A 15644-nucleotide genomic window follows, 5' to 3' on the forward strand; every position below is an offset into this window, starting at 1 on the left:
GGGTAAATGTGGGACAGGGTACCCCCCCCCCTCCCTAGAAGGGAAAAGGACTGAAACATGTCTTGAAGGGTGACAGTTTTTGTATTTGTGCATGTCAGGGCTTTGCCGTTGTTCTGTACATGTGATACTGTCATATAATTAGCTTTTTGTGTTTTAGCTGTTAGAGTACAACAGTGATTACATTTTGTTGTGAGCTGGGACGGGGACGGGGACAGAGGGTTGTTAGAAGCTGGAATGGCAACAAAACAGGGGAAAGAAAAATGACGAAGCAGGAGAAATGAAGGTCTGTCAATGAATGTGAACTAAAAAAAAATGGCCCACCGCTGCCACACAAGATAATCTAATCTCGCATTAGTTCATGCTGCAGGGGAATTGTGAATGAGCAGAGAGGAGCAGCTCAGGGAAGTACGCCAGGGCTGTCACTGCCACTCTGACACGTTTGATAAAAAAATATATACCTAGCTACAGCTGCAGCAATTAGTCGATTGACAGATAATTAATCTGCAACTATTGTGATAATCCGTAAACTGTTTTAGTTATTTTCTTCAAGCAAAAATTAAAAGCATGTTATGGTTTCATCTTGTGAAATGAGAGGATCTGCTGCTTTCCTTTGTGAAATATGGCAGCATATTTAAGATCTTTGGGTTTTGGACTGTTGGTCGGGTAAATAAAGCAAACTGAATACATTGTTGTAGGCTACAGAATAATTGTTAATAACATATTTTTCCCTGTTTTTAAAGACTTTTTTACAAGACATCAACTGAATCTTTATACCTATAGGAATAAATCACCATAAAAATCAATGCTTTAATCCAGCATATAACTGTCATAGTCCAACATCTTCAGCAATATCTAAAATAACGGTTTAAGAGAATATGAGGAGTAGGCAGATGGTGCAGCACTGCAACAGAAATCTGTCATAGTGCCAAAGCTGTCAATCTAACAGCCGGCCTAATTTAAGATTTATTTAAAAAAAGGGAATGGCTACAGAAGTAGAGACACTGAGACAAGACAGCGTGGCAGGAAAACACAGAACTGTGTCGAGCGAGATATTTCAAATCAACACACTCTTTATTTACTAGAACTATTTGTAATAGTAACCACAGGTCTTTAAGCTGGAATTCTGTTTGCTACTGTTCAGTTTCTTCTATTACAATGCTGGATATGCTCAGGATTTATTTTCGTTGTATTACTCACTTCCATTAGAGTTCATAGGTGGCGTTCAAAACACATCCGGATAATTTAGCAGTGCCCACGTGCCCACTAACTTCATGTCTAGAGGCCTACAGACTAAACGTCTAACTTTTTTTATCCTAAGGCCAACTGTTTTGCGGGAGATGCAGTTCAACATAATAGGAGTGCAAACATATACATATTAAAAGATTATCCATTTAATTATCCAACCTGCTGCCAAATGTCAGTTATTCTCTGTTTTTGCTCATGACCACTTTATCAATTACATATGACCTTGTGTCCCCTGCTGCAAACAATATTTTTTGTCAAAAGTAAATTGATAAGTTTTTTTTAAATGTTTTTTACAAACAGCATCTCACAATCCTCCGAATAATCCTCTTGGCTACCCACAGAAAATCAGTGTTTGCCATCATCAGTCCATGTGGTGAACATGATGCTGTTGTAGCTTTACTTGCTGATAAAACTCATTGAAGCACTGGAATTAGTGAAACTGAAACATTGGCGGCTCCCAGTGGCGACAAGAGGAACAAACTGCAACATTGGAAAAGAAGTAAATTTGTTGAAGTCAGTGCACTTTTCCATTTATTAAACCTACAGGTAGAGCTGGGCAAGATATTGTCTTAAATTTTGGATATGGTCATATTGTGATATGGCATGAGTCTTGTCTAGTTCCTGGTTTTAAAGGCTGCATTACAGTAAAGTGATGCTATTTTCGGAATTTACCAGACTGGTGTGGCTATTCTATTATTGGCCTTTACCCACTTAGTCATTATATCCACATTACTGATGATTATTTATCAAAAATCTCATTGGGTAAATATTAAGCACCAAATAGTATATAGATAGGTTTATATAAATAGTATATAATAGAAAAAAATAGTCAACACTACAAGATCGTTGCACTGTCGATATCAAGGTATTTGGTCAAAAATATTGTGATATTTGATTTTCTCCATATCGCCCAGCCCTACCTACAGGTGTATTTACTTTTCTTAGTGGGTAAACTGTGTAAAGATGAAGTGAAGAAAGATGTTGTTGCACTTCTTTAACTATTACAGGTAGCTGAGGGGTAATGATCAAATCAAATCCAAATAGGCTCCAAGCTGTGTAATATGTCATCTGTTAGCTGGATAACACTCTTCTTTTCAGTATCTTTATGCAACAAAAGATTTAATGTATTCAATTATTTTTCTGCAGTTTATTCTAATCTTTAATGCGGTGTCAGACACCACAATGATATCCATTTTTTAGAAACATTGCTGCTGCTATAAGAAATGTTTTGTTCAAATGGCAATGCACTGCTCAGAATTTTCCTCTTGGCTTTCAAGATTACAAGGTTTGTTTATGTTCGCAACACGGCCGATTAAGAAGTTCATTTTCGATCTTCAAGTCTGATGTGGAATGTGGTGTAGGCAAGATGTTTGAAATGTAGATTGAATTTTGAAAATGTTTTATTAAAACCAAAATTTTTAAGAATTTCAGATTACACTATACTTAAAAGGTATCCACATAAAGAGTGACATGACACTATCAGAAATATTGAAGGCATGAACGTTAATGACATAACGCTTCTTTTAGTAAGTGTCATTCAGTTTTTTCATGACAGGTTTTGGTTAGGGTTAGAGTTCATGTGTCATGACTGTGTTTATGACAGTGTCATGTCTTGTGTAGATACCTTCAAGTGAACTGTTACTGAATTTCAACATAAAACCTCAAAAGAAGTGGAAAATGCATACCCTACTTAAAAACGAACCCAAGTTCCATTTATTTTTCAGGTCATCTTCTTTATAGTTTAGATAAGTTGATGAACCTAAAATCAAAATCATCAAAAAATCCATAACTGCATTACCGGGTCTAAGGTATCCTGGAAATCCAGAGTTCATGCAAGAGCACACTTTGAATTTGCTCAGCGAGTTACTCTGGCATTCAGTAATGCTGCTCATTAACTATGCCCTTGTAGCCGAGCTGCACCAATCACATCGGTGTATCTGATATAGGCGGGCCATAGGCGAGCTGCACCAATCACATCGGTGTATCTGATATAGGCGGGGCAGGTGAGCTAAACAGATGACGGCAGTTTATTCTGCCAGTTAGCTGCTGGGAGCTAAGCACATGGGGCTCTAGACACTTCACCCTGTGTGTTGTTGTGATTGGCTGAAGTGTTATCCAATTGCGTGCAGTGAGATTTTCCAATGCAATCTTGGTGCTGCCCCTCGAGCCAACACCCAAAAAAGGGCAAACTGAAGGACAACTAAAATCTTTCCGAAACACCTGTTATGTCTATGCATAGACTATTTTACTCAAATTGGTGTCTTGAGTCACGATTCTATCATGCTGATAGTACATCGACAGAAAACAGGAAATACCTGAGGTCAATGGACCGCTGCCATACAGCAAAAATACTTTCATTATAGTGTTGAAGTGTTTTAATTAGGTTGACTAAAGTTCAGTCCAGCTTATGCATGTATTTGGACAATACTTTTAACTATTTTAGTGTGATAAAAACAAGAGTCTATGGTAATAACTGCTACATCCATAAATATCCATATGGTTGTAACTTTGGCACTAGGTCTGTGCAGTTTATGGAAATGTAATCGTGATTATGATTTTGGCTCCCAATGAGCACAAAAACACAATAATAGAAAAAAACTGGTATCTCGCTCATTGGGTTTCGCTCTTTTTTTTGCTGTTGATTTATTTAACTTTTTCTACTGATTTTTAAGTTCAATAATTGCGAGTAATCATGTTAAATTATTGTGATTTTAATACTGATTGAATTAATCGTGATTATGTAATTTCCATAATCGAGCAGCCCTATCTGGCACTGAATAGGTTCCGTATTGTTTGTCTGCCTGTTGGAGAGAGATCTGATGCTTTGGCAACTTGGCTTCGATTCCATGAACTGAAATAGCAGCAGGCATGCATCTGCTGCCTGAACAAAAAAAGGCATAGTTGGAGGGTTCAGAAAGAGTTTTATCAGCTAATTCTTCATATTTATGCAATGTAAAAAAGCACATTTTCATGTTGATACATGGGCATATTGTGTGCATGTGTTTTACGGCCCTTTTGTTGGGAAACATAGTAGTTATAACTTAAAATATCCTCTCCTTATCTTTATCAGGAGTAGGGTTGGATGTGTTGTCTGAATTGCTTCTACTCTCGGCCTGTTTAGGGCTTTGATAAATATTTAAGACGTCTGTGTTGATGCCCCTGGCTTCTTTAACACACCAGTTAAAGTGATTTGTTTTCATTGGGTTTTAGCAGAGTGGACACATCAGAACTAGAGCTCGACCAACATATCGGCGGGCCGATATTATCGGCCGATATTAGGCTTTTTACAACACTGCACGATCTGTTCCAAGCTTAAGTAGGCCTTATAACATATAGCATTGAATTGCAAAGGGGAGAGTGGAGGAAACTGAAGGTTTACAGTGACAGAAAGACTCAGACTTCACTCCACATGTAACCAAAATGGTGTTTGTTCATGTAACATGTCCTTTATCCTTTATTATTTTGTACAAAAGTTCAAAGTTGAGCCAGGTCTGTGAAGCGTGATGCAGGCTCACGATGAGTTTGGTTCGTCATATTATAGTTCTCCTTTGTTTTCTCGTCCAAACACTGCTTAACACATGTATGATTGCGCCCCCCCCCCCCAGCCTGCATTTTGGAAAGCATGCCAATGTTTGAGAAACACTTTAGACCAACACAGGCACTTGAATCCCTTGTGCAGGGTTTACTACGCCAGAATGGAAACTTACCCAAAAGAGAAAGTTGAAACTAAACAGGAGGTATTTCAGGCAGATGGTTCCACATGTTTCCTTTTTCTCCTCGTAGACCCCCATGCTGCAAAAGAGAGCCGATTTTAGGTCAGTTATGACAATTACAAACGGTAAGAGTCATTTTTAGTGAACTAAAACCTGCTAAATCAGCTCAACAAAAATCACAGAATACGTTCAAAAACTGTACAAAACAGAGTGAGCATTTGAGCAATAAATGATTGTTTGATACCCGGTCCTACTTTAAAAAAAGTAAAATAAACACCACAGATTTTAGAGATAACAGGTTGTGTTGAAAGGCTTACCCTACTAGCTTGTTGGAGGACATAAAATTGAGAATACCAGTTTGAATTAGGGCTGCAATCAAATCGATTTTCTCGATTAAATATTTTCAATGTACTGTCAAAGGACAGACAAGCAGCAAACTCCCATATGTGAGCAGCTGAAACCCATGAATATTTGGAAATATTGCTTTAAAAGTAATTAATCAATTAGGAGAATGGTTGCAGACAAATCGTCCGTTGACTAATTGCTGCAGCTCTAACATGAATGATGTCGCAATGATTTCATTGCCACATGAAACAACTCTTAAAGTACAATGCATGTAGTAATAAAAGACAGTGAGGATACAGAATCACAGCTTTAAAATCAAATCTAACTTATCCTTTTTGTGGTGAGCTGCGTGTAAACAGGTGTCCTGCCACATTTATTTCATTACTTTGTGGTAATGTCTGAAGTTCTACCATGGACTCTAAAAATTTTTGTAGAAAAATGCCTTGGTAAACTTGTTTCAAGCCATTCTAGCGTGGTATAGAAAGCAAGAAGACTCAGCTCCTTTTGGGCCAGTTGTCATTAATATTCAACAAACATATGTTAACATATTTTTCAAAATGCAACTAAAAACAGTTTTGTGTGGCAGGGCGCCTTTAACAAATGAGATGCTACGGCGCTAATACAGTACATGGGGGCGTATGCATTTGATCAGCAGTGTAGGCAGAATCAGTGAGCTGAGTTATTACACGTGTATGCAGAGAGATCCATGACTAAGCACCGAGTAGGAGCTGAGAGGCTGGAAATTATGACCACCCGCTTCCTTGGTGCCTGGAACCAACATCTAATGCTTCAGCAAAGACGTCTACTTTTAACAGCAATGTGTATTAAGCAGGGTGTGTTCCATAATACAAGTGTCAGCTCAAGCTATTAACCTGTACCTACATTAAATTGTTAAAAATGTCACTCATTGGGTTTTTAAGCAGTAAATGAAAACAGACTAAAGCTTATCCTAACAATCTATGTATTCAAACCACAGTAATTGACACTGTATTCAAATTTAAAGGTGTTTCACCGCACAAAATAACCAACACAACTCTTTAGTTTAAAGCCCATCATAGAACAACACTTGCTACTTGCTGCCTTCATATAACCTTCATTCCCCCTGTCTCCCATGCTTTTTTTTAACCCCACAATGTTCTTGGCTTACTTGCCAGTCAAGCTCAGACTCGCCCTCCTCTGACTGCTTCTTATCCTCCTCTTCTTCCCCTCCTGACTCTCCCGTCTGCACCCCCACCCCCACATCTCCTACTACTGCTATCAATTCAGTTGAGTGCGCTGCACGGACGAGTGAGTAGGTCTATCCTCTGTCTGCTGACCATCTGTTACAGTGAGACCACTTAGCGTGATCTTGCTAATTAAATTCAAACACTACTTCATTGATAACTCTTTGTTTTACTTCTTTAGGATACAGCTGAGTCAAGAGTTTAAAAATGTTTGGAAACATACTACAGAAGAAATACCCCTTCTGCATGGAGGGTTTTGCATTGAAGAACAATAGAATTCCACAATTATGCATCCTATTATCTTTAGTTTATTGCAGGTCTTGCTATCTTTACTCAGGGGCACATTCAACAAGACCGTTGGCTGTTAAATAAACCCCAGATATGTTTCCTGTCTGACACACTCATCATATATTGCACTGAGTAAGATTATGGCTGTCTCATCCACCCTCAGAGTTTTCAGTGGGGAAATACTTGGAACAAGTCCAGAATTAGTTTTTTTTTATCTGTATTTATAAGCAAATAAATGTATTTAAGTGCTATAGATGCTGCAGGTTTTATTGTGGAGACATATATTTAACAAAAACGCAGATTTTTATCAACAAGTTGTCATTGACAATTTTATGTTAGAACTGACAGATGAGTAATTATCTATATTAGGTTTCAAATATAACATCACCAGAAGCAGCTGGTGCTTTTGAGTGTTTGTTGGACACAATTAAACATCTGAAGACGTGATCTTGGACTCTGGGCTGCGATGGACATTTTCATTATCTTCTATCAAACGATTAGGCTACATCAAGAAAATAATCCACAGAGTAATTATTATTTACCAATTGTTAGTTGAAGCCCTAGTTGAGGTAATTTCAATATATTCTGACCAACAACAACAAAAAATCCCATTTCATTCTCAAATATATTTTGACTTGACTGTTTAAAAAAAAAATATATATATATTTATTTCTAGGATTTTGACGCTAAACCTAAATGTACATGTTTGGGTTGAATACATAACTGACAGGAACAGATGGGAAGCTACAGAATTATATAAAAAGAAAACCAAGTCCTCTCATGACAAACTAATGTTAAAAACGTATTAACTGAGTCACATTGGATGCTGGCAAGCTATATTAGCTAATCACACCTGTGACTTTTAGCTGATTGAAAAAAACAGGTTGTCGACCAGCTGCTATGTAGAACTTTCAGTAAAAACATCGATTGTATATTAAATTCAATATTAACAGTCTATGAGTAAAAATATTAAAACTGTTTGTAGCGAGTATAGTACCCAGCTAACACTGAGTCCAAGGAAAAGTTAGCTAAACATTTCAATTACAAACTGTCGTGCATCTCAGCTGTAAAACCATTGGAAAGTAACGTCCTCTTGAGGGGTTTGTAACGGGTTTGAGTTCACATTATCTAGCTCCATTTAAAACGTGTTATAACGAAGGGTAAGCTCCGTTTTGTAGCCTATTAAACTAGCTACAGGACTAATGTTACACACAGACGTTAAAATCACAGTTTTCTCGGTGGTTTTCAACTGACGTCACTGCGCATCTCTTCGCCCGCTGTGAGCTAACGCTAAAGCTTTCACTGACGTCTGGGCTGCTGTAGGGGGGGGAAAAAAACACCTATTTTATCAAGACGGTCAACTTTAAAAAGTGGCCGACAACATGGTAAAAACATGTCTAGTAACAGAGCTTTAATAGGAAACTGGCAAATGTTTCGGCTGTGTCGTAAAAAGACGATAAACCTGCCTTGTGTGCTCAATGCGACACCAGAGTGTGGAGCTAACAACTCTCAGACCACTTCCTGCTTTCACTTACCTTTCGTATATTTGCTCTTCTATCGATATAAAGCGATGCAGCGTGTAGGAACTATTGCTATATGTTGTCTGTTTTCATTCCACGTTCCTCAGATAAAAGTCTCTCCGATACCGGAATAGGGAGGTACAGAAATCAAAGTGCTGAGCTCACGCCCTGAAGCTGCTGCTGCTGCTGCTGCTGACTCCACCCCGCCAGCCGGCCGGGGCCACCCTCTCTATGGGGCCACCCTCTCTATGGGGCCACCTTGTTTCTTGGTGTGTTTTTCTCTATCCCGGGGCAATGCTTTAGAGATTTATGTTTATTGTAAGAATCTTCAAATCACAGTTATATTGATTAACGCTTTTTTATCCACACCCTCAGCATTAACCTGGTAGCCTACAGATGTGTCATGCTACTAGAAATTAACATTTCTATTAAATTTGAGCTAGAACATTTCCAAAAGGCTGCGATATGGACAGTGGTGGGCTACTAGAAGTAGGCTACTCAGATATTTCACTCAGCAATATGACATTGTAAAAATACTCTGTTACAACTATACAATCTGGATTTATTTTCCTTAAGTAGCCGACAAACTACTTTTGGTACACATAAACTGTGTACCAAAAGTAAAAGTAATCATCATGAAGAATGTATATTCTATTAATCTATCAATATAGATGCAATACATTACAGGTCATTTAGCTGACACTTTAATCCAAAGCAACTATATCAGAGGTTGCATGCCTCTGGAGCAACTAGGGGTTAAGTGCCTTGCTCAGGGACACATTGGTTGATGGTGGGAATCGAACCCAGGTCTCCCACACCAAAGTCATGTATCATATCCCCACACCATCACCACTGCAATTACTGTGTGCATCACGTTGATGTTGCAGCTGGCAAAGGTTGTGCTAATTTGAATTACTTAATATACAGCCGGGGGTTGAGCTTGTGATTTATTAATGTCTTATACTGTCTTATCTTCACCTAGGATAATGCATCATCATTTATGTGTGATTGTATTTTGTCTTGTGTAAAAATGATCGAATAAATGTAGTGGAGTAAAAAGTGCTATATTTGCCTCTTGCAGTGCAGTAGAAGTATAAAGTAGCAGAAAAAGGAAATACTCAAAAGTACAAGTACCTCAGTACAGTTAATGTACTGTTACTTTATAAAGTAAACTAAAATAGAAGACTCAACAATTATCTAATGACTGTTGAATAACCAGTAAAGAAGAACAGTTATGCTTGTTTAATGTTACTATGCCTGTTTCTGACAATGTCTTGATTCTGAATGACCTGCCAGTCTTTTAGTTCTGTGTGTGTGTGTGTGTGTGTGTGTGTGTGTGTGTGTGTGCGTGTGTGTGTGTTTGTGGTTATGTACATTCACCACCAGATGACAGTGTTGTCTCTGGCTGAATTCCAAATATCCTTATCCTAAGCATTACTTTAATCTTGGATGGAAATGTGACCGTGAAAAAGTTGTTAATTGGTTGCTTAAACGTAAAGAGATATTTGATTAAAAAAAAAAAAAAAGTAGCACATACAGAAGTGAAACATTTTGCCCACAATAAAGAGAAAATAAACATGTCACAGTACCATTTTTAATTAAAGGTGCATCCAAACAACGTAACCAAAATGTCTTGACAAAAATCTAGCCTGATTATTAAAGAGGTGGGACACGCACACACACACACACACACAAGCATCTGCGATGCACAATTGAGTTGTTAGTGGACGTCTGTGTCATTTGGAAAGAAACTACTACTCCAGCCTCTGAAATCAACAATGTACAGGTACATACACTTTTCTTGTTATGGCAGCAGCGTGGTGGTAGTAGTGATTCTGAAAACGTAAAAGGGAGAATGTATCACTTCTGTCTAAAGCAACAAGCTGTTGGGGAGTTTCCTAAGAAGATTAAATGGTACTAAGAACATCAAGATGGGAGCACTTGAACAACAACAAATGCTTTAAATTAAACCACTAATCTTCAAAGGGAAACTAAATATCTAAGAAAAAACGGATGTATTTTTGATTAGCCTACATTTTATTAAAAGAGAGAGCATAAATTGAGTCTCCGGTGTGGATTCATATCACTGGTAAAACCTTGGACAAGATGTTTCAACTTTTACCACAGTATTATTTTCCCTTAGTTTATACCGGTTGTCCAGTTTGGGGTTGTTGTTTTTTTGTTGCCAAGGAGCTAGTAGTTCTGCTAACCCACAATCTCAGTGGGACAGCTTTCGAGTAGTCTTCTGGTCAAAGCTCCACTGTTCAGTCGTAGTCCTAATCTTCCTCACACCTGCCACGGCCATGCCAAGCTAAAAATATGGGGGGAATAAGAGGATCCACCAGGTGACAGTGGGAGGGAGCCATGTTGGGTAGGGATCCTGTGTCATAAGAGGAGTCAAGGCAGAGGCTGCTGCCCCAGTGGCAACAACAGCAGGAGGACCTGTTTCCTTAATCTACAACAAGCAAGTGAAGAAGTTGTCTGTTTTAATGAAATGGATGACACGTTACCCGAAGAAAGTTTGTTTCTTTTCTGTATTTTGAGGATATCATTACACCTTCAAAAAAGAATGCTCCTTTGAGAGAGAAGCTGCTTCCTACGTAACGGTAACAATTCAACGCTTCATTGTCCTGGTGTAGAATTAGCTGTAATTTCATTTAATCTTAATCAGTGTTGGGGCTTGTCTTGTGTGTTTGAAATGTGACGAGCTATGTCTGGATGTTTGCAAAGCATTATTTAAGGTAATCTTTAGTTTTTGCTTGAAGGTTTTGGCTTACTTAAATTATTAAAGAAAATCAGTCTGTCACTGGCCTGTATTGGCATCCATCTGTGCAGATAGTTTTTCTTTGTTCAGGTTTTGAAGGGTGGATAGATTTTCATCGAGGTGCCCTCTGTATAAAATCATCTTCCCAGAAAACACTGTTTCCAGAGGGACTATTTCCTTAAGCACAGAGGCTGAAGTGTGGATAGATAATTTTTTTTTTTTTTTTTTTATGTGAACAAATTAGTGTAACTTTCATTTTAACACGAAAGAATATAATTTCATGTAAAATGGGTAGGTGTAATAAGCTCACGAATCAGCCTACATCTTTTATATATATATATATATATATATATTAGTATTGTTGTTTTTTTGTTTGTTTTCTTGTCTGTTGTTAATGTTGTCTGTTGTTGTGTTAATAAGTTAAAACACGTTTAAAGTTCCATCACAGTGTATGAAAACCAACACTCTTCGAGAAGTGTCAACATGAGGCAGTTATATGGACTCATTTTGCAATTTTTTGAAGGTTTAGTAGGAAAATAACAACAGTCCCGTACATGTCAAGTGAACGTAAATCTGCCACAGAGTAAAGTAAATTCAGTTTTATTTGAGCAGAATACTAATGTGTCTCTTGTGTCTCTCTTTCCACAGAGTCTCTAGTGGATGTACTTTGGTGCTCATAAATTGGCGGATACATTGGTGGATGCTTTACCACACCACTGATCACATCTGTTTATGTCGGAGCCTGAAAAATCAACTTGTGACATGTTGACATCTGTGATTTCCATGCAGCTCATCCCAATACCCGACTCTGTTTCCCATTTTGAAAGGACCATAATTTCCTCCAAGTAAACATGAATTTGAACAGAAAATGGCGCCCTAATGTTTCAATCACACTTCAGAGTGGAGCCATTTGAACGCCTTGCTGACACCCCCGACCTGTCAGGACTGTTGTGAGTGGATTGATGTTTCTATGTAACGCGTGTGCGAGTGCAGTGCAGCCTTGGATCCATCGTGGAACCACCACAGTGCGCCCGGGCGCCCAGCCTTCGGGCCGGAGACGCTCCACCCCAGTAACTACTCTCTGGTGTTACTGATTCAGCTCAGCCTGCTCTCCTTCGACCTGTTTGTTAACTCTTTCAGCGAGCTGCTGAGGACTGAACCGGCTGTCCAGCTGGTGCTTTTCATGTAAGTAAGAGTTCCCTCATCGTTTCAGCAGCCAAACATCATGTCAGGCCCAAGAAAAAAAAAAAAAAATCAAGTTAGTCTGCTTTAGTTGTCTATACCGAGTCATTTGGGATGCTGGAATAATTTTAAATAGCACTGTATAACGACAGTAAGCCTTTTTGTTTCTGCTGGTCACACAAATCCTTCTCTCGTGGCTTTTCTTTTCCTGTATGCTTTCCTCAACAGTATCCAGGACATTGCCATCCTGTTTAACCTGATCATCATTCTGTTGATGCTGTTTAACACCTACGTGTTCAGGGTCGGCCTGGTCGCCATATTGCTGGAGCGATTTAGAGCCCTGCTAATTCTCTCTGCTCTCTACTTGACCTTCAGTATCATACTCCATTCCTGGCTTATGGTACGTGCTGCCTGCACACAAATGCAAGTCCTTATGAATGCCACTTTGTTTACTACTCTACGAACCAAATAGACCAAATTACATCAATGTTTTATTCTTTTCAGAATCTACGTTGGCTAAATATCAACAGATTTATTTGGACAGATGGCCTTCAGGTGCTGTTTGTGTTCCAAAGAGTCGGTAAGATGACTTGTTAATACATTGTTTTTAATGCCAACCAAATGTGTTTACTGTTGTCTCTAGAGCTTTGTTCATAATGTCAAAAATATGTCTTCTTTCAGAAAAACTGAGCTACCATTTATCACTGCATATTCCATGAGTTTGATTTGAATTTATATGTAAATGAAACCAGAGAAGCAATCAAGTTGGTATTATAGATCTGAATTATATCTCAGATGTGAGACATGATCAGAGAGCAAGAGTTCCAGGAGAATTATAAATGACAGATGACTTATCACAATACAGAGCTTTGTGTTTTCTCTCAGCTGAAAAGAAATTTCAAATTTTTCCCTCAGAGCAGAATTATTTACTTAATGTTTAAGAGAGTGAATGCTGCTTTTTAGTACAAAGATTAAACATACTTTGTATTTGAAGGCTAAGTAAACTGTACCATCTTTTACCCCAAATTTTAGCTTTCCCTTTACCTCTTATCCATAGTTTGCCCTAACTACGCTACCTTACGAATCACACCCTTGTGCATGAACTGCTTTATGTAACCTGGTTTCAGGCCTCTCTGAAACATCTCTCCTTTAAAAAAAAAAAGACTGATCAAATAGAAGGACATGGCATTTCAGTGTGATCATCACTCTTTAACTGACAGAAAGCTCATGGTGTTCTCAGAGTGTGCTAGTCCCTCCTCGCAGGCAGCAATCTCACATCGCCTTGTGGGTGTAATTTTCATACATGTATAAGCTCATAAGTGGATAAAAGGATTTACTGTCTAGTCGTTGTTCTTCCCTGCAGGTGATCCCTTATTAAGCATGAGATCGGACTGTAGCCATGTTTTATTTCTGTGTGTTCTGTCACTTTAGACCCACCCGGACGGTTACTCAGTGTGTCATTCAATGTTGCATCTCCACAAAATCTCTCTCATTATCAACCTTTCTTAAAACACTGTAAACTCAACTGGGCTGAGTGTTAGTTGTAAATGCTGGTGGGCGTTTTCCATTTCTCTGTCTCTGTACAATCACAAGTTATCGCTCAAGTAACCTGAATCATTGTTCACAGCCAAGACATAGGAGCCACTCACTTGGAAATGGCTGATGGATTATGACCAACTAAAAAGGGCTATTGATACATTTGTTCACACAAATAACATTTCTCACCATTGTGTGCCGTTATATTTTAAGTTAATTTTCTGGTAACAGAGACTGGTTTCCGACAATAACTGAAGTAATTTAATGTGATGATTTACCTAACTGAAGAGAGTCAAGTTTTTGAAAGTTGATTTTCATCTTCATGATGAAGATTGAAAGTGGATGCAGCTTGAAGTGAGGAAAAGTAATGCATGATTTGTAGTTATTGTTTTGAACAAACAAAACATTAGCATGGTTCTATGAAATAAATATTCTTAATTTTCTAACAGAACAACTTAAGTGGCTTATTAAAGATTCAACAAAAATTATTTATGTATATTTTTATGCTGCCCACTAGTTATTGAAAGCACTGTCCTCTGTTAGTTAAAAATTGGTATTTCTATGAAAGCTGATATGTCAAAATCTGTAATAAAGAAAGTAATCAGTATTTTTCAAGAATTAAATTTTGTTCTACGGGACATTCTCACTCCGAGCAACTTGAAATTGTTTTAAAATGTGGAAACAAGTGCCTTTTCTGTATGCTTTTTTGTAGTTTTTGGTGTAACCTCCCATTCTATTTTGTGTTCCCAGCTTCTGTGTTGTACTACTATTTGTACAAGAGGACCTCAGAGTATCTGGGTGACCCTCGCCTCTACGAGGATTCACCGTGGCTGCGAGAACTGTTCGCTCGGGTCAGACAGTGATCGCTGCAAAAAAGCACATTATATGTCACATATGGAAACCAATATTATAATAAAGTGTGCATATGAAAATCTATACTTAAAATGGGGGAAGAAAATGGCCACTTTAATACAGTTCAGTTGAAATACATTTCCAATCACAATACGAGCTATATTTTGTTTTCTAATTTAAAAAGAGAAATACATTCAGGCCTAAATGCTTTTGTTGCAACTTGGGCATGGCAATATATCGATATTATGTTGATATCGTGATATGAGACTAGATATCGTCTTCGAGTTTGGATATTGTAATATCGTGATATGACAAGCGTGGTCATTTCCTGGTTTTAAAGGTTGTATTACAGTAAATTGGTGTGATTTTCTGAACCTACCAGACTGTTCTACTATTTGCCTTTTCCCCAATTAGTCATTATATTCACATTAATGAAGATTATTAATCTTAAATCTAAGTGCGAAGTTATTGGGTCAAATAATCAGTCGTCAACACTACAATTCTTTTGCAATATCAATAGAGGTATTTGGTCAAGAACTTCGTAATATCTAATTTTCTTTCTATTGCCAAGCCCTAGTTGCAACACATATGTTATAAAACAATTTGATAGGAATTATAGCCTATATATATGTATATATATATATATATATATATATATATATATATATATATATATATATATTCCACATAACATTTCCATTCAAAGGATTGTGCCAAAATGTGGTAAGACGTTTTAGAACAATGTCTCATCCGGCTTGTTTTGCTGGTCCGATGGTAACAATGACATGAAAATGTGAGATGATTTAATATATTCTGTTGATACCTGTCACCACATGCCCTTTTCTTTTCTTTTATTTATGCTTTACATTTTTATAAGCACTATACTGCAGTTGTTTTATACACATTTCAGACTATTTGTGTTACTTTGAGTTTGTTTGTTATGTCCCTATTGAACAGGGTTTAACTTTATTATGAC

The 15644-nt window shown here is 37.8% G+C and overlaps 2 protein-coding genes across 2 annotated transcripts in view; one reads left to right on the forward strand and one right to left on the reverse strand.

Moving 5' to 3' along the window:
- LOC117948091 (CD151 antigen-like) overlaps positions 1 to 8626 on the reverse strand; it is a 24968-nt gene extending 16342 nt beyond the window's left edge. The window contains exons 1-2 of the mRNA XM_034877566.1: positions 8350 to 8626; positions 4908 to 5037 (exon numbers count right to left, since the gene is read on the reverse strand). Coding sequence (XP_034733457.1) covers positions 4908 to 5036 — 129 coding nt within the window. The 5' untranslated portion in view covers position 5037; positions 8350 to 8626. The remainder of the gene's footprint in view (positions 1 to 4907; positions 5038 to 8349) is intronic.
- Positions 8627 to 10549: 1923 nt separating this feature from the next.
- Positions 10550 to 14692, forward strand: LOC117950468 (transmembrane protein 138-like). Its single transcript, XM_034881562.1, has 5 exons — positions 10550 to 10940; positions 11747 to 12283; positions 12509 to 12680; positions 12785 to 12860; positions 14567 to 14692. Exons 3-5 carry the CDS (start codon positions 12555 to 12557, stop codon positions 14677 to 14679), a joined length of 315 nt encoding a protein of 104 aa, XP_034737453.1. The 5' UTR covers positions 10550 to 10940; positions 11747 to 12283; positions 12509 to 12554; the 3' UTR covers positions 14680 to 14692.
- The last annotated feature ends 952 nt before the right edge of the window (positions 14693 to 15644 follow it).

Source organism: Etheostoma cragini, chromosome 1 (assembly GCF_013103735.1).
Source record: "Etheostoma cragini isolate CJK2018 chromosome 1, CSU_Ecrag_1.0, whole genome shotgun sequence".
Classification (NCBI taxonomy): Eukaryota; Metazoa; Chordata; class Actinopteri; order Perciformes; family Percidae; genus Etheostoma; species Etheostoma cragini.